Here is a 23,456-nt window from a genome sequence, read left to right on the forward strand (position 1 = left end):
CACAGGTTCCAGTGCCACATTCCTTGTATATTCAAAGCTGCCACTTAAATGCATGGAATATTTAGACAAACAAGAAATGCCAGTTTGGGCCCTGGGAATATTTTAATGTAAGTACAGAAAGTGAATAAAATAAGGAAACCTCTCTTTCACTTGAACATGTACCTCCATGCACAAAATTAGATGCAGTAAATAGTGTACTGGTTATACAGTAAAGAGCAATCTACAGAGCAACTACATGCCACAGGTACTCAAATTCAACTGAAACAATATACAGTTAAATTGCATCATGTAAACTATAAACCCACAAGAGTGATTCAAGAGTCATAAGTAGCAGCAGCCCCACCACTACAGATATTTCCTCCTATGGGTTTCCCAGTGTGTTCTAACTTTCTTTAGATTACAAGTTCTTGTATTTCAGTGTTTTGTACAGTGCAAGTAGATTGTTGGTAATAAATGGATGGCTTAGCATATACATAGGAACAATAATGTCCTAAATGCTTTTCTAATTAATAGCAGAGATCAAGTGTTCCACGGGAGTGAACACCCATGGGTGTTGAGCTCACGAGCCCACAGTAACAACATTCCAGCTCAGTGGAGATACACAGCCTCCACTAATGTATCTATTTCTGCAAGCAGAAGATAAGGTTTGAGGACATCACATCAATAAAGCAGACAACAAAAGATATTGAGGTGTGTCAGCTGATATTGAATTGGAAACAAGAAAATGAAATATTCAATGCAGAATTTTAGAGTGTATATGACTTGAGGCCTCTATTTCATTAGGACCAGGCTTCATTGTCTATTTCACTGTCCACACGCCTCACCTCCATTACTAACAAACCAAATCACCATTTAAAATGTTTTCATTTTACCTCAATGTTTCTGAAACAAACAAAAACATTAAAAAGGGATCTTGATTTATGCTTCTGTCTCCAAAACACACATGTAACAACTGGAGATAATTTGGACCATGATAAGAGGTAGAGTCACAATGAGACCACAGCTGAGGGAGATGCTGTCAGTGAAGACTAAAGCAATGGTTTGGATGGGGAAAAAAAGAAGAGAAAGGCATGGGGCAGAAATAAAACTTTCAGGAAAAAATACAAACTTTATTTATCTCATTCAAAACTTTTCATAGAAAAGATACAGCATTTTTAAACCAGTCTGAAGGGCCAAATTTCACTGATATTTACCTTTTCGAATACACATTGTAATATCAAGTCAATTTTGTTTTTTCAGTTTCTTTCTTTCTACCCCCATAAAACACACTGTAAATCACAGCAGCAAGAAGTTCATTAGATCCCCACTCCTACACCCTCCCTGGAGGTCTCCCAGGAAGGGAAAGTCCTTTGACAAGGTGCTGACGTCATATTCAGAGCTAAAATGCAAACAACATCCAGAGCAATTTGCATGTATTTACACAAACTCTGCCAATTTTCTGGTGTACAATGCATCCAAATACTCCATATTTGATATACATGCACATATACATGTAAATACAGAGACGTAAAATGTTGCATCAATATAGAGTTGGATAAACACTCATTCTGTGCAAGTTTGAAGGATTCCAGGGTATATTACTTCACCTTTAATTGTTTTCTATGAAGCTAGTATATTAGAAATTCTTGGGTTACAAATCTTCTGAAGAATGGAATTGGCAATCCTAAAAAATTTTTTTGAGAGAATTCTGGAATCATACATGAGGTAATAACTGACACAAATCCAAAAGGTCCTTTTTAGGGTCCGAGTGTACAAGACACATGAAAAGGGGTGGATGAGCATTAATCAATGGAGAATACTGCTTTCAAGGAACAAATCTCACAGGAAAGTAACCCTTTCTCTGTAGGTATCATCACATATATCTGCACTTGACAGCTACAGAGCAACAAGGAGGACTCTGAAACAAGGAACTTATGCTCCATAACTAGATGTGCCCATACAACAGTTGAAAACAGTTGACTTTCAGTGTTATTTGTGCTCGTAAATCCCTTAAAATATTGCAGACTGTTAACAAAACAGTCAGCAAAACATCTGGCTCACTACAATGAATATTCATAGGCAGACAGCACATTTCAGTTGTCCCCATTAAACATTAGATACAATAAGCTAAATTAGCACGAAGAGCCAAGCTTCCAGAGCTTTCTTTAGCTTTGGCTATGTTCTGGTCAGTTAGATTCCCCCTTGTTCCTAAATAAAAAGGGACTCCAGGGTCAGACCAAGTGAAAAGTCAAAGCAGAATGTTCACCACTAGGAAGATACTGTTTTATGTTGTATTACAGACACTTTATTTATACTGTTTATTATTATTTATCTATTACATAAATAATATTTTGTGTCCTATGCTCTTTAAAGACATAGAATAAGCCAGGTCTCTGACCCATAATGCTTTAAGTCCAAACAGATAAAATACAAAAGAGTGGGACAAATCACACAACATAGCTTATACAGAAGGCAGACTCTTTAATATACCAGCACTACTTTAATTTTGTATTTTAACTGTGTAAAATACTGATTAGTGACAACAGTAGGAGAGCAATAATGTAACCCCAGGCCTTTAACCAACAAATGACAGGATTTGTCGGTGATAAGGTTAAAACTCTGCCCTCAACGTTCTCCACTGACAGCATTCTCTGAATTGTAGATGATAATATAAGCCAGACCTGGTGACTGATTAGCTAAAAGATGATACTTGGGAAGAACTAATTATTTGGGTGCGAATACTAATTCACTAGCTTCTACTGAGAAGGAAAAAAAAGCCAGTTCCATATTAAGAATGTCACAACAGTTAAACAACTCCTCCACCGCCCCCCCCCCCCACCAAAAAACACCCAAATTGGATAAATTCATGGAGGATAGGGTCTATCAATGGTTATAAGCCAAAATGGTTAGGGACACAACCCATGCTCTGGATGCCCCTAACCTCTGACTGTCAGAAGGGGATGGATCACTCAATAATTACCCTGTTCTGTTCATTACCTGTGAAGCATCTGGCACTGACCACTGTAAGAAGACAGTGTTCTGGGCTAGATGGACCACTGGTTGACCCAATATGGGTGTTCTTATGTAAAACGTTGTGCACATTTTACTTCTTCAAAAATGTCTGGGGAATTTTTCTGATGAAAAACAAACAAACGAAAATAACACTTTTTGTTTCTGTTCCCTGCATCATCCTTTTTGAATGGTAAAAGGGAAACCAGGAAAAACAAACATTTTGTAAATTTTCTAAAAGGAAAATCAGTCTGTTTTAAAAAATGTTGAAAGTAAAACATTTTTGAAGTTTTTGAAAATGTACAGGGAACTCAGTAATAATCTTTGATACTGTATGTAGGTTTTTATATGGAAGGCTTTCAGTTTGTCACTCTCTCAATAAACCTCCTAAACTAGAGACTGCATTGTGATTAGTTTACCTATCAAAGAACATCAGAAAGACAAACTTGCAACTAGCTTGCTTCTCAGTGCAGTTAGCATCTCTCTTTTGGCAACGTTTCTAAAGATGTTAAAGGCAATCAAGCGCAAAGCTGGATTTAGGTTATGCAGGAACCTGAACAAAACAAGCTGTGTGAGGCCCCAGCCACACCTCAGAAACCACCTACCACATCTGGCATCAGCAGATGGTATTTGATTTGGGTGAGGTTGCTGGTCATTCCAGGAGAATGAAGGGCTGGGACCCCACGTTCAGTTTTCAGGTTTGAGGTACCCTGTGCAAACATAATTGCCTGAAATGTTTATTAATGTACCTGTTACAAACATAATTAACCTATTAAGGAGAAGAGAAGAATAATTTGAAAGCTAGTGGGAACATATAGCCTTTGGATTGCAACAGAAGCTACTATTCAAAAGTACACAGCTGGTGGGCAAGGTTATACATGTGTGCTGAAAAGGGTTGCTGTCAGCATGGGGGCCCTATGGCCACACACTTGCCACGTGTCTAGGGCTAGCCCTGATCAATCAGAAATGCAGGGATCCAGCTGCTTGAATTCACACAAGACAGGAAACCTCCTTCATTTCAAGTTGTATGCCCTTTCCTGCAGGCAGCTAGGAGGACTTTAGAAATCAAACTCTTTGAGAGCTGAGCCATGTTAAGATTGAGAGAGTCCACTTAAAAGGAAATGTCCAAGTTCTAAGCCACATACATGGCAAATCTCATGGGCAGTTTGGTTGAATGCTGGTATCATATAATACCTGTTCTCTATTCTGCCTTCCTCAGCAGTCTCCTTGAAATCCTCTTATTTGTCACGTAAGAGAGATAATATCCAATATGTTTTTCTCCATGAACATATCATGCAGCAGTCAGTAGCCTTGTACTTGGTGATGTTTCATGCTACATTATATCACCTCAAGTGATAAACTCAGTTTCTTAACAACTGTCCACGTTGCATCATGTTAAGTGCAATGATTGGTGCATTTTTCTTATTTTGTCCAGTCTATAAAAGCATTTTACCACTAGATATTCAAGAAGAGAGTAAGAATAGGTGGAGTCATTGGATTCATTCATCTTACTAACATTAGGTACAAGCCAACCACCACAGATGGGCAGAATAAACCTGTGCATAAAGCCTCATCTGAAAGAAGAGAAATTTCTAACATTCCACTCACTCTGTCCCCTGTGCTGCATCAGCAGTGCAATTTGGTTGGGTCTACAGAAAAAGATATGTATTAGAAATATTTTTCATTAAAAACAAAATCACAACTAAGATATCCATTTACTAAAAATACATATTATTTGTCCTCCGCACTATTTTACCCCCTTTCAGCCAACCAACTTGAGGACAACACAACATGCACCATTCTCACTGAAAAGTGACTGCCTAGATGCCTTCAGCCTTTCACAGCCCCATTAGTGAAAGTCCGAGAAGGAGTCTGAAATCTAGGTCTCACAGTAAGACAGTTTATTAGTCACCAATGGAACCAATTCATAACATTTGATTTTATTTAAAACTGACTTGGACTGCATCTAGAAAATGCCACATCTGATCTTTCTAATCTGAGAATGATTTCCTCGAACACTATAGAATTTTCAGTTCTGCAGAATATTGAATTTGTGGGGAAAAAGGTTTTCACAAAGGTATCTTTTGTATATTCACTCAATTTCTTTCCACACATCTTAAAAGCATAAGCTACATATTCATTCCTGACTATTCCCACTCATGAGTTAGCTGGAGGAGCACTCACTTGTTCAAAACATTACAGTATCTCGCAGCAATCTGAAAATTAGGTTATTAATCTTTTAAAGAAACCCAGCCCCAGTGAAGTCATGAATAATGACTATTCTTTTTGAGCATTTCTGCATTGGTAGACACTAATGGCTTTCTTCGCTCAGCCTCAGATTACAGAGAACAGTGATTAGCTACTTCTTACAAATGTAATTAACTGATTAAGAAAAAGGGCAGAGAATATCAAAGCTCTTGGGGCATACAGCCTTTGGACTGCAAAAGCAGCTACAATTCAACGGGTTAAGAAGATAAAACACTGCATTCACACAACATGTCAGCTGTCTCTCCTCTCATTGTGAAGCTGACTCAACCCACAATAAAGAACAACCTTTTACAAAAGGTTGAAGAAGGTTCTATTCATTTTACTTTGTGAAAACACTAAAAAACTGCTAGGAATACAGCAGCATGTGTTCACTGAGGCACAGCCTTCTCAAACTTCCTTAAGAACTTCTAAGCAACAAGCTTAGTGTACTATTCTCTTTAGCCTCATCAGAGTCACTCACAGCTGGGTCTACTATTAATTATTCCAGCCAGTTCTCATCATGTGAGCTTCAAAGAGCAAGCCCTCTCCAGTCAGTACTGCAAAGCTCTTGAAGCTTTTAACTTTGTCTATTCTCCAACCATTTAGATGGTTTAAGGAACACTGTCTGAAAATGCCTTCCATACTCTCAATCCTTTTGTAACTAACCATGTCTTTTGTTTCAGCTCCAGATTGAATACTGGGCCCAGGATATGTAAAAGATCGACTAAAGGTCCATGATGAAGACCATGGTTGACAACTTCACTCCTCTGACATAACGGAACTTTCTACAATAAGGTAAAATTCATCTGTAAAAGAGACGGACCTTTCTCAAGGACTGGTTGAGACTATGGCATTAGGAATTAAGAACCATCACAAACCTAACCACTCAAGCGCAAGGTTAATTGCTTTGAGCTTGTCTTCTCTAATAAAGTCATAGCAACATGTGTGTATGTAATTTAAAAAAATTCCAAAACAAAACACTCCGCTGCAGATCCACTTCTCCCCCTGGGGAGGGGATGAGAGAAAAAATGAGACACATGTTAGTAACATTGCTCAATGTGCTACTGAACGCTACTCAGATACTAGCGTAATGAGCAGGGTATAAGAAACGGCACAGAATAGAATTTACTGCAAACATGCCTTCCATGTAAACTGCCTATTATCTTTATTGATCGATTCTGGAAATCCAAGAGTTAGAGTTTTATTCCTTTAGAAACTTAATGGTAAATTTTAAAAAAATAGACTGAGAAAAAAGGGAGAAGGAATGAACATGCAGCAAGCACAAACTGAAACACAGCATTCAGAGAAATTCGGAGTTTCAATTTGCAGAGTTTCTGACACATCCCATTGGGAGATGGATTAGTGTCATTGTGAAAGGGCCAGGGTGTGGCCTGTCCTTCATGCAAAATCTGAGGATCTGTGATGAATGGCAACAACACCAGCTATGGATCTTGAAAGATCCATAAAGGGGTTTACCGCTGATTTACCATGATCTGCTCTGCCTGAGAACACAGCCAGCTTGGTGGTAGTGCTATCCATCTACTCAAATTTACATCAACCTCTCCTCAAATTCATATGCCTGAGATGGGTAAAATATGCAGAGCAGAAGTTAATGCTTCTGTGAGCAGCAGGAAATCCCACTGAATTTTCTACTGAATTTACCAAACTATTTAAGGAACACTGTCTGAAAATGCCTTTCATCTTTTCAATGCAAATCCAAAGAATCCCAAATACATACTGTTTGTACAGAGGGATTCTGTAGGCTCAGAGGAAGAAATATGTTGCATACTCACCACACTCCTTCCTTTTCACTACCACCTTCCCTGTGCTTTTGTCCCCAGATAGTTTCAACCAAATTTTGCAAAACTATTTAAGATCTCAAACTGAACATATGTATGGACTTAAATACTATAAACAAAAAATCTCTAAACAAATTCAAATATCTGAAAATACGATTCCCCCCTTATCTATCTGCCATCACTTAAAGGTTTGGTGTATCTCCTTCAATAGAGGAGCACATCACTAACACTAAAGTAGCACAAGGAATGACATGAACGTAATTCTCTGCCCTGTGCTACAGTTAGCAATGTCATTATCTGTTGTGAGACACAGACTAAACATTGAGCCCCAAATCCTGGGCAGTACTTAAACACATGCTTAACCTGATGCATGAGAGTAGTCCCAGAGTTGTGAAATCAGCTGCACAACTCATGCTTAAACATAAGCATGAGTTTAAGCAATTTGCAGGATTTAGGCGCAAATTCAGTTCTTAGCAGGTAAAAACCCTTTCAGTTACCTTTAAAATACACAAAGGAAAAAGCCTGTTGTAAGTCAAGACATTTTATAATTCTTTGAGAACCTACAATATTACAAAGTGTCAAAACAGTATTTAATCTGTTTGCAAACTTAAGTCTCCATGGAACCAACAGTCTAAGGGATCTTAACTAGAATTAACAATTGCATACAGATAATTTATTATACAATGCTATTCCATTAACATAGAAAAAAAATCTCCACTACCTAGCTACTATATTTTTAGTCTTTGCTTGAAAGCAAAATATACTGGGCCAAATTCTGCCCCTGTTTACCCCTATTCACCTCCAATGAGGACAGAGTATGGTCCAGGATCATCATATTATCTGAATTAAGGTTTGCAAGTCTAATGTTCTGTATGGACTACTGAAGCATCTTTTGCCAAAACTACTGTGGTTTTAGATGACTAAACAAAACCTACTTTGTCTTATAAAACAATGTGATATATACCATACCTTAACCATGTGATGTGTCCATTAAGGAAGCATTCCCCTGCTACTACCCATCGTCTATTGGTCCATCATGAACTTGGATTCAGAGCCATTCCAAATTGCTCTGATCCCAGCAAGACTGTTTCTAAACTCACTACTTCTACAGATGTAATCTAACAGTGGATATCCTAAGCAAAACAAACATGATAAATATCAGAGATTTTGCTTCGGCAACATAATGAATGTAATGACAGAAACACGAAGAAGGTAAAACATCACAGGGTTGACACAGAGCTCAGTTAGCAGTCTAGCAATAGTTTAAAAGTTTCTGGTTAGACACTTTACAGATGCAAGTTCCTTCTGCTAATACAGCGGTACTCAATTGCATGTGGCCCAGTTAGCACACAGCTGTGGCCCAGCTGTGTGCTTAAAGGCTGCTGGGCCCACAGAGTCAAAGGGGCAGGTTGCCGCACCACCTGGTACAGTGGGGTACAGAGCCCTGGCTGCCCTGCCACCCTGCCCGGTGTGGCAGGGTCTGGAGTCCCAGCCCCCCTTGCCCAGGGCCCTGGCTGCCCTGTCCCACATGACGGAGTATGGGGTCGGGGCTGCCGGGCTGCCCAGCCGCAGGCAGCGGGGTCTGGACTCAGGGCTGCCCTGCCTTGTTGCCCAGCCCCACGCTGCAGCGTCTGGGCTCAGGGCTACCCAGCAGGGTCCAGGCTTGGGGCTGCCACGTGGCACAGTCAGGGGGGTTGGGGCTGCCACGTGGTGGGAGTAGCAGGGTAGGGGCTGCCCTGCAGCCCCAAGCATGGGGTATGCTCCTGGCCCCACTCTGTGGAGAGATCTGTGGGTAGACTGGGGCATTGGGCATAGGGGTCTGTAGGAGGGTTTGAGGGGGGCATTGTGATTCTCAAACTGCAGCCCAGGTAACACATTGTGGGTAGGGTTGCCAACTTCTTAATCGCACAAAACCAAACACCCTTGCCCTGCCCGTCCCTTTCCCAAAGCCCCGCCCCTGCCCCGCTCCTTCTCTAAGGCCCCGCCCCGCACTCACTCCATCCTTCCTTCCTCCGTTGCTCACTGTTTCCTACCCTCACTCACTTTCACTGGGCCAGAGCAGGGGATTGCGGTATGGGAGGGGGTGAGGGCTCTGGATTGGGGCCATAAATGAGGGGTTCAGGGTGCAGGAGGGGGCAATGGGCTAGGGCAGGGGGTTGGTGTGTGGGAGGGGTTGCAGAGTCCAGGCTCCAGGAGGGCGTTTGGGTGTGGGAGGGGGCTGAGGGCTGGGGCAGCGGGTTGGGGTGCGGGCTCTGGAAGGGAGTTATGGTGCATGAGGGGATTCCAACCTGGGGCCAAGGGTTGGGGTGCAGGCTCCAGCTGGGCGGAGCTTACCTCAGGCAGCTCCTGGTTGGCAGCGCAGCGGGGCTAAGGCAGGCTCCCTGCCTGCCCTGGTTCCATGCAGCTCTCGGAAGCAGCTGCCATGTCCGACCTGGCCCCTAGGTGCAGGGACATCCAGGCAGCTCCATGCCCGCAGGCTCCACCCCCGCATCTCCCAATGGCTGTGGGGAGCCAATGGGAGCTGCAAAGGTGGCACTCAGGGCAGGGGCAGCACGCGGAGCTCCCCTCATCACCCCTGCGCCTAGGAGCCGGACATGCCAGCCACTTCTGGGAGCCACGGGGAGCCAGAGAGCCTGCCTTAGTCCCGCTGGACTGCCAACCAGACTTTTAATGGCCCGGTCAGTGGTGCTGACCAGAGCCACCAGGGTCCCTTTACAACCAGGCATTCCAGTCGAAAACTGGAAGCCTGGCAACTCTAATTGTGGGCCGCTAACGACAAATACGTTGAGAACCACTGTGCTGGTAAAAGCCTTCAGACTTTACTGAAACTGGCTTTGTGGACATGTGCTAGAAATTCATCAGGGATGCATTCTTTAAAAAGTGAAAACAACAAAGAGGGAAATAGAATAAGAGAGATGAAACCCAATTTACAAGCTCTACCTCGGAAATATGTTCTATGCATAACATTGCAATGAAGAGACAAACGTAGGTTATTTAATTTTGATAACTTGATGGCATTATGCAGGATAATTTGAGTTCTACCAAGTACAACAGAGCTTGAAAAATTCAAATCACAATTTTTGGATGAATGTAAAGACCAAACAAGAGGGGAAGAAATATAATTTTTTGTAGATTTTAATCTATCCTTCTTCCACTTATCCCATCATTGTGCAAACATCTGCTAGCTTTGTCTGACCCAGGAGATACTAAGGTCCATCTGCTTACCATCTTCTTTGATGAAATCCATCCATCACTTCCTTGGCTTTGCTCAGGGTTTCTTTCCTACCACATTCCCCCACCATGTTATCTTCACCAGGTCTCCTTCATTCATCGTTTGTGTGTGTCCAAACCAGCAAAGTTGCACATCCTGAACTTTGTCATCCATATCAAGGACTTTGACTTCCACCCTAATACTTTCATTTTGAAGTCTGTCTCTTCATGTAACTCCTCTTATAGCACTAAGACATCTCAACTCACATACCTGCAGGGTTGAACCTATTGGTCTTTTTTATCACCCATTCTTCTACACCAAAGAGCATTGCATGCCATTCAGAAAAAAGAACAGGCCTTATGGTTGTAAATAAAACCTTCTAAATATGAACTGATTAAACTGAGGCAATGATGTCTTCCTCAGTCTTCAGAGAGCCAGCTCTAGCGTCCATAGCTTTAACAAAAGCAGCAGGGTAAAACAAACAAAATAGGTCAGCAGTCAAACTGCCCATCTGAACCCTGTGGGCAGCAATGAAACTGTCTAGAATCATGTCATTTTCATATCATGGTTTTAGAACAGAGGTGGGCAAACTATGGCCCGCAGGCCACATCCAGCCTGCGGGACAGTCCCAACCAGCCCTTGAGCTCCCAGCCAGGGAGGCTAGCCCCGGCTCCTCACCCGCTGTTCCTCCTCCCCGCAGCCTCAGCTCGCCGTGCCGCCAGCACTCTGGGCAGCGCGGCGGCATGGCTGGCTCCGGCCAGGCAGTGTGGCTCAGGGGAGGATTTACTAGTGAACACAGGGTGCCCTGGCACGGGACCCCCCCAACAACAGGGGAACCCAGGGCCTGCCACTCAGGCAGCTCAGCACCGGCACAACCCCCTCACGGGACGGAGAGGGGGGCTGCACTGCGGGGGCAAGAGAGAGCAGGGAGGGAGGCTCATCTGCAGCCTCAGGGGAGCAGGCGGGATGTGCGGGTGGTGGGAGCGCGGCAAATGCGGGTGGAGGACTCAGGAGGAGCACCAGACAGCCGTGCAGCCAGCCAGAGAGAAGTGGCACTTTGAACAGGAAACTGCCGCTTCTCTCCGGTGGAGCAGCTACCTCTGCTCCTCTTGAGTTCTCTGCCCATGTTCGCAGGGCCACATTCCAAAAGGGGCTTTGGGCGCGGGCGGGGGTGGGGGGGCTGAATAGGAGGTGGAGTCCCAGGGGGGCAGTTAGGGGACAAGGAGCGGGAGGGTTGAATAGCGTGGAAGTCCTGGGGGACTCTCAGGGGCTGGGGGTGTAGATAGGGGTCAGGGTAGTCAGGAGGCAGGGAGGGTTGGATAGGGGGTGGGGTCCCAAGGGGGCGGTTAGGGGCGGGAGGTCCTGGGAGGGGGAGGTCCCGGGAGGGGGCAGTCAGGGGACAAGGAGCAGGGAGGGTTGGATGGGTCGGGGATTCTGAGGGCGGCAGTCAGATGGCGGGAAGTGGGAGGGGGTGGATAGGAGGCAGGGGCCAGGCTGTTTGGTGAGGCACAGCCTTCTCTACCTGGCCCTCCATACAATTTCGGAACCCCGATGTGGTCCTAACACCAAAAAGTTTGCCCACCCCTGTTTTAGAAGGCTATTAGCATCAGCAAAGGCAAACACTGGAAACCGACATGCAAGGCCTTGAAGTCTACTACCCCTCTGCAAAGGAGTAACAGTATTGTGGCAAAAATTGGCGCACTAAGACCCTTTCATGTGAGTGAAGGCACTGGGCCTTCGCTATTCAGACTGTTGGCACTCAACTTTTCCTGGTGGGATCCCTTTTCATACTTACCTAGGGCTTGTATGTTAGGAGATGTCTACCCTTACCGGGGATCGATGCTGCAGCAATCGATGCACCACGGGTTGATTTAGCGGATCTAGTGAAAACCCTCTAAATCGACGGGAGATTGCACTCCCATTGACTCTGGTACTCCACTGGAACAAGAAGAGTAAGGGAAGTCAACGGGAGAGTGTCTCCCATCAACACAGCGCAGTGTAGACACCGGGGTAAGTTGACCTAAGCTACATCGACTCCAGCTACGCTATTCACATAGCTGGAGTTGCATAACCTAGGTCAACTTATCCCCATAGTGCAGATAAGGCCTTAGTCTACTAACTAGCAGACATCTATTAAAATTGTGCAAGTTCTGAAGTATAAGAAAAGCTAATGACATTTAAGTCCATATAACCCCAATACTTGAGACAACAAACAAATGTAGATTCCAGTATCCACACACTGAGAATGCGAGTTTCTCTATCCACAGCTGAACTTGAGTACTTTGTATGACCTGTTTCTTCCACTTACATAGAATATGTTCACAGAGAAATGAAATCTCATATTTTAGCATCCTTTAAAGTAAGACTAATTGATTTGCAAACTTTCTGGTAGTCTGTGCGAGGTTGTGACGAATGGGTAGTGAAAAGTGGTGACAATTAAGTCTGCTAGACTTAATTCACAATTCCAGCTGCCAGTATCACATTACTGTGAAATCCATTCATTGCACTAAGTTAACGCTTGGAGCAGTCATCTAAAGTTTGCACAAACTCACCCTTGTCAACCATTTGCAGTTAACGTTTGTTAAACGTCTGATAAAGCACTAAAACTAATTACCTTCTTTATTTAGAAACACGGCTTGAGAACAGACTGTTATGCCTATGCTGATTTTCTTCCAATTTAATGGGATAGTTCTGTCCATTATCCCATTAGCTACGCGCTGCTAAAAGACTATAATGAGCACCACAAAGCCAAACAACTAATTGAAGTCATTACAAACTCCCAAAACAACATCAATTATTTCTGCACTTGATTGCTGCAAAATGATCTCTTTTAAACACACACATATATCACACATTTGGTCTGATCTCTGAACGGCTGCAGAATAACCAAAAATAAGGAGATCTGGTTCCGGTTTTCTCCTCACCAAAATTGTCTCTCATTCTGTATATTTGCCAACATTCCTGATAACAAATACACAGTCTGACTCATTTCCTCACAGTGAAAACATTCATGTTGATCCTTTAAACAAGACAGCAGTAGTACAGACTTCCAGAGCATTCTGGTGTGAGAAGATATTGATATTCATGTATTGCCAAGGTAAATTTCAACCTTTTAACTCCAGATGTTTATACTGGCAAAGTCATAGCATTACAGAGGTAGTTACTAATTCAGATTTTATTTAGAAAGGCTGAAGTTGATTTTTTTCTCCTCATTTTGATTAAATGCTGCAGCACTAATGTTTTTAATAAAATGTTTAGCTGTTCTGTAGTTTCTCCCTAGATTTTCTTGAAATCCTTCCCAAACGACAAAAAAACCATAATAAAAACTAAGAAGCTATAGAGTATCACAGTAAAAGATGGGCTAATGCTGTCAAAAGATCAACCTTCAGCCATGTAGCATAAAATTATTAAAACAGCGGAGCAGGAGTTAATTTTCTATTTCATAATTTTTATGTAGGACATTTTCATATGGAACTTAAGCTCTACTGACACTTTAAATACCAGCATTCATATTCCTTATATAGCTCAAATTCTCTAAAATGTAACTTCAGACAGAAAGGCAAGAGCTCTTATAGCTTAATTAATTTTGGTCTGTGCACCCTTTCCTCCATGTAAAAAAAGTTTCACCTTTTTCATTAAAAACAAAAATACTTTGAAAAAATAGTAAAATGAAGAATAAAAGTTTGAGTAAACGTATCAAACCTTATGGCAACACAGTCTCTATCGAACAATACATGAAGAGTGCTACGATAAGATCAGAGGAAAATAAATTTGTTTTCTGAGCTATAATGCTGCTGCTAGAAAATTCTAATACAAGAGCTCTGTGTAGATAAAGGGCACATTGCAAGTTCAGCATAATTACAGCCAACTCTGTTCCCTGCTAAACAAGTGTATATATAGTTCAGCCAGTTGAAGCGCATGTGCTCGCTCTCTTTTTCCAAAACAAAAACAAACAAAAAAAATCCTGTTAGGCTCCCTACAATGAAAGCAATGCCAGTATTCAAACAGCACTGAAACACTTCAGGTGTCAACTCCTTAATAAGGAAATGGTGCCAGATGCCAGCTACCTTTCGTATCAATTTCTTGATCTACTTGTTTCCATTTGTCTTGTTTTGGAATGCTGTTCAATTCTCAAGTTAAAACAATGCTTCTGCACCGTCACTGAAACCAAGGTCAAAGTGTGGCACCAGCAGCAAACATACTATAGTTACAGTTAAGTGCGGTGATTAAAGGGCACAGCTGTACTACAGCTGTGACATAAAATTCCACTGTCATAACACAGCAAGGAACCCATTCACTAACTAAGCAAATTAACTTTTTCCACACATTTTGCTGCATCTTTTAACGTTAACCATGTTGACGAGGTAGACAAAAACAAAACATTTTCTTAAGAGTTCAGGTCGAGTTTTTTGTTTTAGTTTTTAAGTCAAACTCTTTTCAATTCTGTTTAGTAAAAGAAAATATTTATATGGGGACAGACTTTAATAGGTTGTAATTGAATATTACGTGATTGGAAAATAATTATATTGGTATAGGTAAACAACATGCGTTCAACTAACTGATCAAAAAGAAGAGCAGCTTCCCTAACTGTTCAAAGAGTCCCAGAACATCATTTATCAATACAGCTTCTTTGAAGCATTTCAGGTGCATAACAGCTATATCGCTTGTTCAGGACAAAAACAATTTCACATAAAAATGGTGAATTTATGGAGCACCATTTGACCCTCCTCTTCAGCCATCATAAAGAAAAACAGAATACCACTCCTGGTTTCCTGGTCAGTTTCTACAGCTTTAATTGAAAAAGTAAACAATCCTTATACCAACACTTCTATACACTCAGCTGTTCAAGAAATCCATGAGGTATATACACATCTCATAAACATTTGATCACTTCAGTTTACAATAATTCTGCTAGCACACACTAATGAAGGAAAATTACAACATATTCATTGTGAAAATATCAAATCCACGGTCAGTGAGTCTGCCATTATCACATCAAAGTGTTGTTCTCACTCTTACCTCAATGATCTTGTCATGAATTTGCAGGCCTTCTGTCTTGTCAGCAGGTCCATCTTCCAAGATTTTTGACACATAAATTCCTTCAGGTGAAGAATCCTCCTGATTGTTCTGTACCGGGCAATATAGAAGTTGCAAAATAAAAGACAGCCATATTAGTACAACAAAGGAGACAGTGCTATATTCAGCAATGCAAAATGCAAATCCATCTAAAAAATGGAGCTCTCTTTTTTTATCTAGTGATTTAGCTACTTGGGATTTTTAACTTAAGAGAGAATAGGCGTTAATCAAAATGACAGCATTAATAAACGATTCTAGCATTTTTGACAAGGTAATCTATGACGTTGGTTTAGTCTACAGAAAACACAAGGTGCAATAGTAATCAGATCCTAGATAAAATATTTAAAGTGAATCTCACACTTCTAGCAGATGTGACTAATGTATATAAAAAAGATCATGTATTAAAGAAAAAAGGAGGAAGCATATGTGTTAGTAAGAAAAGTCATTCTTTAACACTGCTGTTTGCATATATTTTTTCCTTAGAAAATAAAGCAACACTATTTAGTAACATATAGTAGTGATGGGATTTTACTGAAGTTGGTTAACCTCATAGATCCTATTTACATGGGAGACTGAGAACTCGCTCAACTGTGAAATCTGTAAAGATATGCTAAGGAGAACCTTTTTCAAGCTGATCTTTACACATTTCCAAATGAAACTCACTTAAGTTCAAACTTACAGCTAAGAAGTTATTTACCACATTTGGAATAATACAATAGACAGCTCTGATTACATTAAAGTTATTTTTTTAAACGTATGGTGTAGTGCCAGTCCAACTCTGCATGCCAAACTTCCAACATTTGACTTAAAATAAGTTTTAATAAATTACTGATTTATATAATGAAGTTAAAGAGGCACAGTCAATTTAGAACTCACTTTTCTATTTGAGCTTATTTATTTAATAGGGCTGTCAATTAATCTCAGTTAACTCGCGCAATTAACTCAAAAAAATTAATCGCGATTAATTGCAGTTTTAATCACTGTTAAACAATAGAATACCAATTGAAATTTATTAAAGGCATTTTGAATGTTTTTCTACATTTTCATATATACTGTATTCTGTGTTGTAATTGAAATCAAAGTGTACATTATTTTTATTACAAATACTTGCACTGTAAAAATGATAAACAAAAGAAATAGTATTTTTCAATTCACCTCATACCAGTACTGTAGTGCAATCTCTTTGTCATGAAAGAGCAACTTACAACTGTAGATTGTTTTTTGTTACATAATTGCACTCAAAAACAAAACAATGTAAGACTTCAGAGCCTACAAGTCCACTCAGTCCTACTTCTTGTTCAGCCAATCACAAAGACAAACAAGTTTGCTTACATTTACAGGGGATAATGCTGCCCTCTTCTTATTTACAAGGTCACCAGAAAGTGCGAACAGGCATTTGCATGGCACTTTTGTAGCTGACAATGCAAGGTAATTACGTGCCAGCTATGCTAAACATTCATATGCTCCTTCATGCCTCAGCCACCATTCCAGAGGACATGCTTCCATGCTGATGATTCTTGTTAAAAAAATAATGCATTAATTAAATTTGTGACTGAACTCCTTGGGGGAGAATTTTGTCCCCTGCTCTGTTTTACCCACATTATGCCATATATTTCATGTTATAGCAGTCTCGGATGATGACCCAGCACATGTCGTTTGTTTTAAGAACACTTTCACTGCAGATTTGACAAAACACAAAGAAGATACCAATGTAAGATTTCTAAAAATAGCTACAGCACTCGACCCAAGGATTAAGAATCTGAAGTGCCTTCCAAAATCTGAGAGGGATGAGGTGTGGAACATGTTTTCAGAAGTCTTAAAAAAGCAAAACTCCTATGCGGAAACTACAGAACCGAACCACCGAAAAAGAAAATCAACCTTCTGCTGGTGGCATCTGACTCACATAATGAAAATGAACATGCATCGGTCCGCACTACTTTGGATTGTTATCGAGCAGAATCCATCATCAGTATGGAAGCATGTCCTCTGGAATGGTGGTTGAAGCATGAAGGAACATACAGTAACTCCTCACTTAATGTTGTAGTTATGTTCCGGAAAAATGCTACTTTAAGCGAAAAGATGTTAAACAAATCAAATTTCCCCATAAGAATTAATGTAAATGGGGGGGGGCGTTAGGTTCCAGGAAAAAAAATGGCCAGACAAAAGACTATATTATACACACACACACTCTGTGTGTGTGTGTGTATCAGTTTTAAACAAACAATGTAATACTGTACACAGCAATGATGATTGTGAAGCTTGGTTGAGGTGGTGAAGTCAGAGGGTGAAAGAGGGTGGGATATTTCCTAGGGAATGCCCTACTGCTAAATGATGAACTAGCACTGGGCTGAGCCATCAAGGGTTAACACATTGTTGTTAATGTAGCCTCTAGAAGCCAGCACAAATGGAGGAAGGGGAAACAGCATGGCAGAGAGAGACAGAGACACTCACCCTGTATGTGAGAGAGAGAGATGCATATTGGCCCTTTAAGTACACTGATGCCACTCTAAATACACTGGCTTTTTAAGTAGATTAGCAAATTGAGCCAGCAGCTGCTGCCAGCAAGCTCCCTCCATCCTGAGCCCTGTGGTATTGTTGTCCCTGTGGAGATAAGGTACAGAAGTGGGGGACAGGAGCGGTGGGAGGGGGACATCCTGACATTCACACTCCTCTTCTCCCCACCTCTGCACAGCAAGCAGGAGGCTCCCAGGAGTAGCTCCAAGCCAGAGGGCAGGAGCAGCACATGGGAGTGGGGGGAGGGACAGCTGAACTGCCCAGCAATTGATAGCCTGGTGGGTGGCTGCCGCACAGGGAACTTAGGGGGGCAGGGAGCTGATAGGGGGGCTGCTGGTCCACTCTGGTTCCAAGCCCTCACCAGGTAGCTCCAACAGGCTGCGCTTCCTGCAAATAGTGGACAAAGCAGGCGGCTGCCAAACAACGTTATAAAGGAGCATTGCACATCTTTAAATGAGCATGTTCCCTAATTGATCAGCAACGTAACAACAAAACTATGTTAACCGGTATGACTTTAAGTGAGGAGTTATTGTATGAATCTTTAGCCATCTGGCACGTAAATATCTTGCAACGCCGGCTACATCAGTGCCATGAGAATGCCTGTTCTCACTTTCATATGACATTGTTAACAAGATGCAGGCAGCATTATCTCCTGCAAATGTAAACAAACTTCTTGTCTGAATGATTGGCTGAACAAGAAATAGAACTGAGTGGACTTGCAAGCTCTAAGATTTTATATTGTTTTAATTTTGAATGCAGTTTTTTTGTACATAATTTGTAAGTTCAACTTTCATGATAAAGAGATTGTGCTATAGTACTTGTATTAGGTGAACTGAAAAATACTATTTCTTTTGTTTTTTTACAGTGCGAATATTTGTAATCAAAAATAAAAAGTGAGCACTGTACAATTTGTATTCTGTGTTGTAATTGAAAACAATATATTTGAAAACATCCAAAATATTTAAATAAATGGTATTCTATTATTAACAGTGCGATTAATCGCACTACTAAAAGAATAATTGCGATAAATTTTTTTAATCACTTGACAGCCCTATTATTTAATGTTACAAACAACAACAAAAATATCTATGTCTGAAAGAGGCTGTTTTCCCAGTTTGTTTTATTGTGTACATTTTACAGCACTTTGTATGTTGTCAGTTAGGCCCTGACCAACGGGACTATTCATGTATATAAGAGTTCGCAGGATTGGGTCCTTTGTGTGGGTCTTTTTCACAGCAAAACCACAATCAAGATTCCACCCCACTGTGCTAGGTACTGTACAAATATACAGTAACTGTCCTGAAGAGCTTGCCTTCTGACTAGATTTCAAGTTGACAATATTGCTCTAAATTAAGTGCTGGTAAATCAACAACTGCTGCCTACCCCCTCAATTTTTCATGCCTCACATCCTAAAAAGAGATCCAAAAATGAACAGGTTCAAAAATGTTCTAAGGTAAACAAACAGATTTCTACTGAGTGTCCACATCAGATATGAGAAATATAACTTTTCTTAGACTACAAGGGATTACAAGGGATACTTTTACTCATATAAAATTACACCTTACTCAATGTGACTTTTTATAAAGTAAGGTGTTACCTGATGAGAGTAAGGCCATGTCTACACTACCCACCGCATTGGCGGGTAGTGATCGATCTATTGGGGATCGATTTATCGCATCTAGTGTAGACGCGATAAATCGATCCCCAATCGCTTTGCCATCGACTCCAGAACTCCACCACAGCAAGAGGCGGAAGCGGAGTCAACGGGGGAGCAGCCACCGTTGATCCCGCACTGCGAGGACGCAAAGTAAGTGATTCTAAGTCGATCTAAGATACGTTGACTTCAGCTACGCTATTCTCATAGCTGAAGTTACATATCTTAGATCGATCCCCCCCGCACTGTAGACCAGGCCTAAGGGGATTAATCTGGTCCAGCCTAAATAGACAATATAGATACGTGACATACAGCATCCTTTGGCAGTCTTTGCCACCTGAATTCAGCATTCATGGGGCGAGAGTTTGTGCTTCGGTTCTAAGGGGGGCAGCACAGAACTCGCAGTCCAAGATGGCAGGAGGGGGCTAAAATGGCTTTAAGCTACCTTTCTGCCCTCCCAATCCTGGGCTGCTCTCAGGCTGGCTGGACACACACCCTTCTCCCAGGCATAATTTAGCCAGCCCTGCGGACCTAAGTTACCACAGCCTCCTTGGGCTGCACAAGAGCTGCAGGGCTGCCCAGAAACCCAGTCTCTGACACACTCCTGTTGCCCCCAGTATATCCCTATGGCGGTTTGTGATGGGGTCCATGGAGGACAGCCTGAGGTTGTCTCCATAGTGCTGGCAACCAAAGAATTCTCCCACCACCAGAACCAGAAGCCCGCAGTCTCAAAAGTCCAGAGCAGGAGTGAAGATCTCCCTTATAGAGTCTTATTAGGATATCACATCATCTCCTTTAAAAAAACATACAACATAGCCCTCTGAAATAACTTCCTTCCTGCTAAGATAAATCATAACGAGGTTGTTATGGGTTTGGTTTGTTTTTTTTAGGTGAGGGGAGGAAGAAAAAAAAAGTGAAAAAACTTTCCAATGTTTTATGAAACACAACACACATAAAATTGTAAGTATATTTATCCCTCAGATACAGAAAGGCACGTTATCCAAAAAGAAAAGCTTGCAATTCTGTAGGTAGAACATAATTTTGTCCTCAAAAATCTGTTGCTTATGGGACCAATCAGCTGTTTCACTGTTTCACTTCATTAAACCAAGTTTCATGCAATGCACATTTTCCTTGAATAACCTGAAAAAAACGATTTCTTGCACTTTGAGATGAGCACAGACTCCTTCTATCTGGTTACTCAACAATTCTTGACACAATGTTTACATTTGTATATTAGATAACTGCATTAGTTCAGTGTTTCCCAACCTTTTCCAGTCTTAAGGCACACTTACTTCAATAAAAGATTTCTGTGGCACACCACAGCCCCACGTGAAAATCATTATAACAAAACTTACTTTTCATTGGAAATTTGAGCTAGCCTTAATATGCAGAATCACTTAATCCTTGCAGGAAATGTTGAAAATGCAACTCAGAGCTCTTGCTCCACTGGTCTCATATGCTCTCTTTGCTTGTTTTTTATGCAATTCAAGCTTGAAAAAACTTAACTTGCACAGGTACGTTGCTGAAAATGGTAACAAAATGGAGATTACCATGTATTTGTCTGCCAAAGTCAACCAGAATGAGTCCACAGGCATACTGTCAAAATTTAATTTTAAGAATCCCTAATTCATCTTGAGTCATTATTATAAGATTCTTAGCACTTTCCATTGCAGAGGAAATTCAAAGATCCCAGACCCAGCTGAAATCTTCCATTTAGGTTGAAGGAAAATATAGGCTGAATTTTTCTTCCAGACTTTTCAAATGCTCAGAAAAGGCATTGACCAAAACACTGCTAGTGGGATCTGACGTGCTTTCCAGGGTGAACATTTCTATTGTGCCTTTTGCTACTTTTTCCACATCGGAGGGCTAACTTAGATCTAAACTCATGCAGTTTATCCATGCAGGAGACAAGATTCTCATTTCTACCTTGCATTTTCCTGTTCAGTTCATTGAGGTGGTGGAATATATCAGCCAAGTAGGCAAGTTTTGCACACCATGCCACATCAACGATTAGGTCCATGTGTGTGGATTCCTCCAAAGCTAATTTTTAACTCCTCTCTGAGCTCATACAAACATGAGAGAACTTTTCCATGGAAAAGCCAGTGTATTTCTATGTGAAAAAGTAAATTCTGGTGTTCTGCTCCCATTTCCTCACACGACAACGAGAAAAGGCAACATTTTAAGGACTGTGATTTTATTAAGTTCACTATCTTTTCTCCTCCATCTAACACTGAGGAAGGTTTTTCTGGCAGTTTTTTGGCCACGGCAGCTTCATGGTGCAGGAAACAGTTGGTCACCAGCACATCTAGGTTTTGTTCTTTGACCTTGCTTACAAACCTCTTCTCTTTTCCAGTCATGGAGGCAGTTCCATCTGTGCAAACATTAAGACAATTTTTCCAGTGCAATTCTCCCTCCTCAAGGCAGGTCATTGTCACCCTGAAGATTTTCTCTCCAGTCGTGTGACCTGGCAGTTGTCTGAAAAATAAAAAATTTTCTTTTATACTATCTCCATCAACATACCTGACCATTAGCCAAGAGTTCAGTGTGATTACTGATATCTGTTGAGTCAGCAAGCTGCAATGCAAATTGTCCGCTTGATTTGATTTTTTCTCAGAGCACAGTCTCAATGTCAGCTGAGATCATCAACATGGCGACTTATCGTATTATTTGAAAGGGGAACTTTTGCGATTTCATTGACTGCATTTGCACCTAACATCACTCTCACCATTTCTTTGCATGCTGGTAAAATTAGTGTTTCTGCAACTGTAACGGCTTTTTTACCTTCGCTACAAGCGAAGTAGCTTGCTTCCAGTGGTTTATCAGAAACTGCTACAGTCTTTCATTATTTGCACTTGTTTTTCAGTTTGATCCTTCAAACGCTCAAAAAAATATTTTCCCTTGTTGACAAGGGACAGATGTTTGCTTGTAAGGTGTCATTAGTTGGCACGACTGCATGGCTTGAGAGTTTCTCCCCACACACAAGACACTGTCAAAGAGAGCAAGATGGTTCACCTGTAAACGAAAATCCAAATTGCAAATATCTCTCACTGTAGCATTGGCTCACCACTTCGACTTTTTTTGTTCGTGTTCAGCTTCGTGTAGAGGCACTAGATTCTCTTTTCTTCAAATATTTGTCCATTTTCGAGTATTCAAATCAAAATTCAGCACTGTTACTTAACGGTTGATAAGAAAACACAGCTACTATGTAATACCACGCAAACAGCACGGCAAGGTCATTTGAGCATAGCGTGAGTAATGTCTGTCTCACATGCGCACATCTGAAGAGCAACAGCACAAAATGCAATTTGGTTATGACACAAATTAATGAGACATTTTTTTTCTCCGCACAAGTGACTTTCCAAAATTCTGTGGCACACCCGTTCGCGCTATGGCACACTGGTTGGGAAACACTGATCTATTTTAATTACTGTAGTCCATTCAATCCCTATTTCCCACTATTTTCTTCAATGCCAGGCATGTTGGGTCAGTTCTGTCTTACACTGATAGCCACTAACACTAATCACCTATTTGTAGTATTCACATACACTATAGTTAGAATGAGAGGGGAAAAAACTAAGTTCAACACTGAAGACTGAAAAGTAATATGAAGTAGCCAGCTTTATACAGACCCAAGTTATATGATGTCCTGCCCACTTTCTAGAAGTTTCCACCTAACAATTCACAATTCCACCAACTTCCATCTCTTCAACAACCAATTGCAGTTACTGCTGCACAAAAACCACATGCTTCTCCCCAATCAGCAATGACCTCTCCATTACAGACAGTGCTACAACTTACTTATTTTTTCTTAATAGGCATAATAAGAACCTTTTTTGTTTTCATCACTTCCCTTTGAACTTTCTAGAAAAATTTAAGGTTTCATTCACAGATTGAAACTAGAGCCTCAATATTCTACTATTAAAAATATTTTCAATATATGTTACGTGCACGTGAATACTTCAATGAT

At 41.2% G+C, this 23,456-nt stretch overlaps 1 protein-coding gene across 2 annotated transcripts in view; it reads right to left on the bottom strand.

Moving 5' to 3' along the window:
• The window catches only part of PDZRN4 (PDZ domain containing ring finger 4), a 391,453-nt gene that overhangs the window by 362,200 nt on the left and 5,797 nt on the right, over positions 1–23,456 (bottom strand). For both annotated transcript variants that reach the window (XM_048836019.2, XM_075124416.1), the window contains one exon: positions 15,265–15,372. In XM_048836019.2, the coding sequence (XP_048691976.1) occupies positions 15,265–15,372 (108 nt within the window). The remainder of the gene's footprint in view (positions 1–15,264; positions 15,373–23,456) is intronic.

Source organism: Caretta caretta, chromosome 1, assembly GCF_965140235.1.
Source record: "Caretta caretta isolate rCarCar2 chromosome 1, rCarCar1.hap1, whole genome shotgun sequence".
In the NCBI taxonomy this organism is placed as follows: domain Eukaryota; kingdom Metazoa; phylum Chordata; order Testudines; family Cheloniidae; genus Caretta; species Caretta caretta.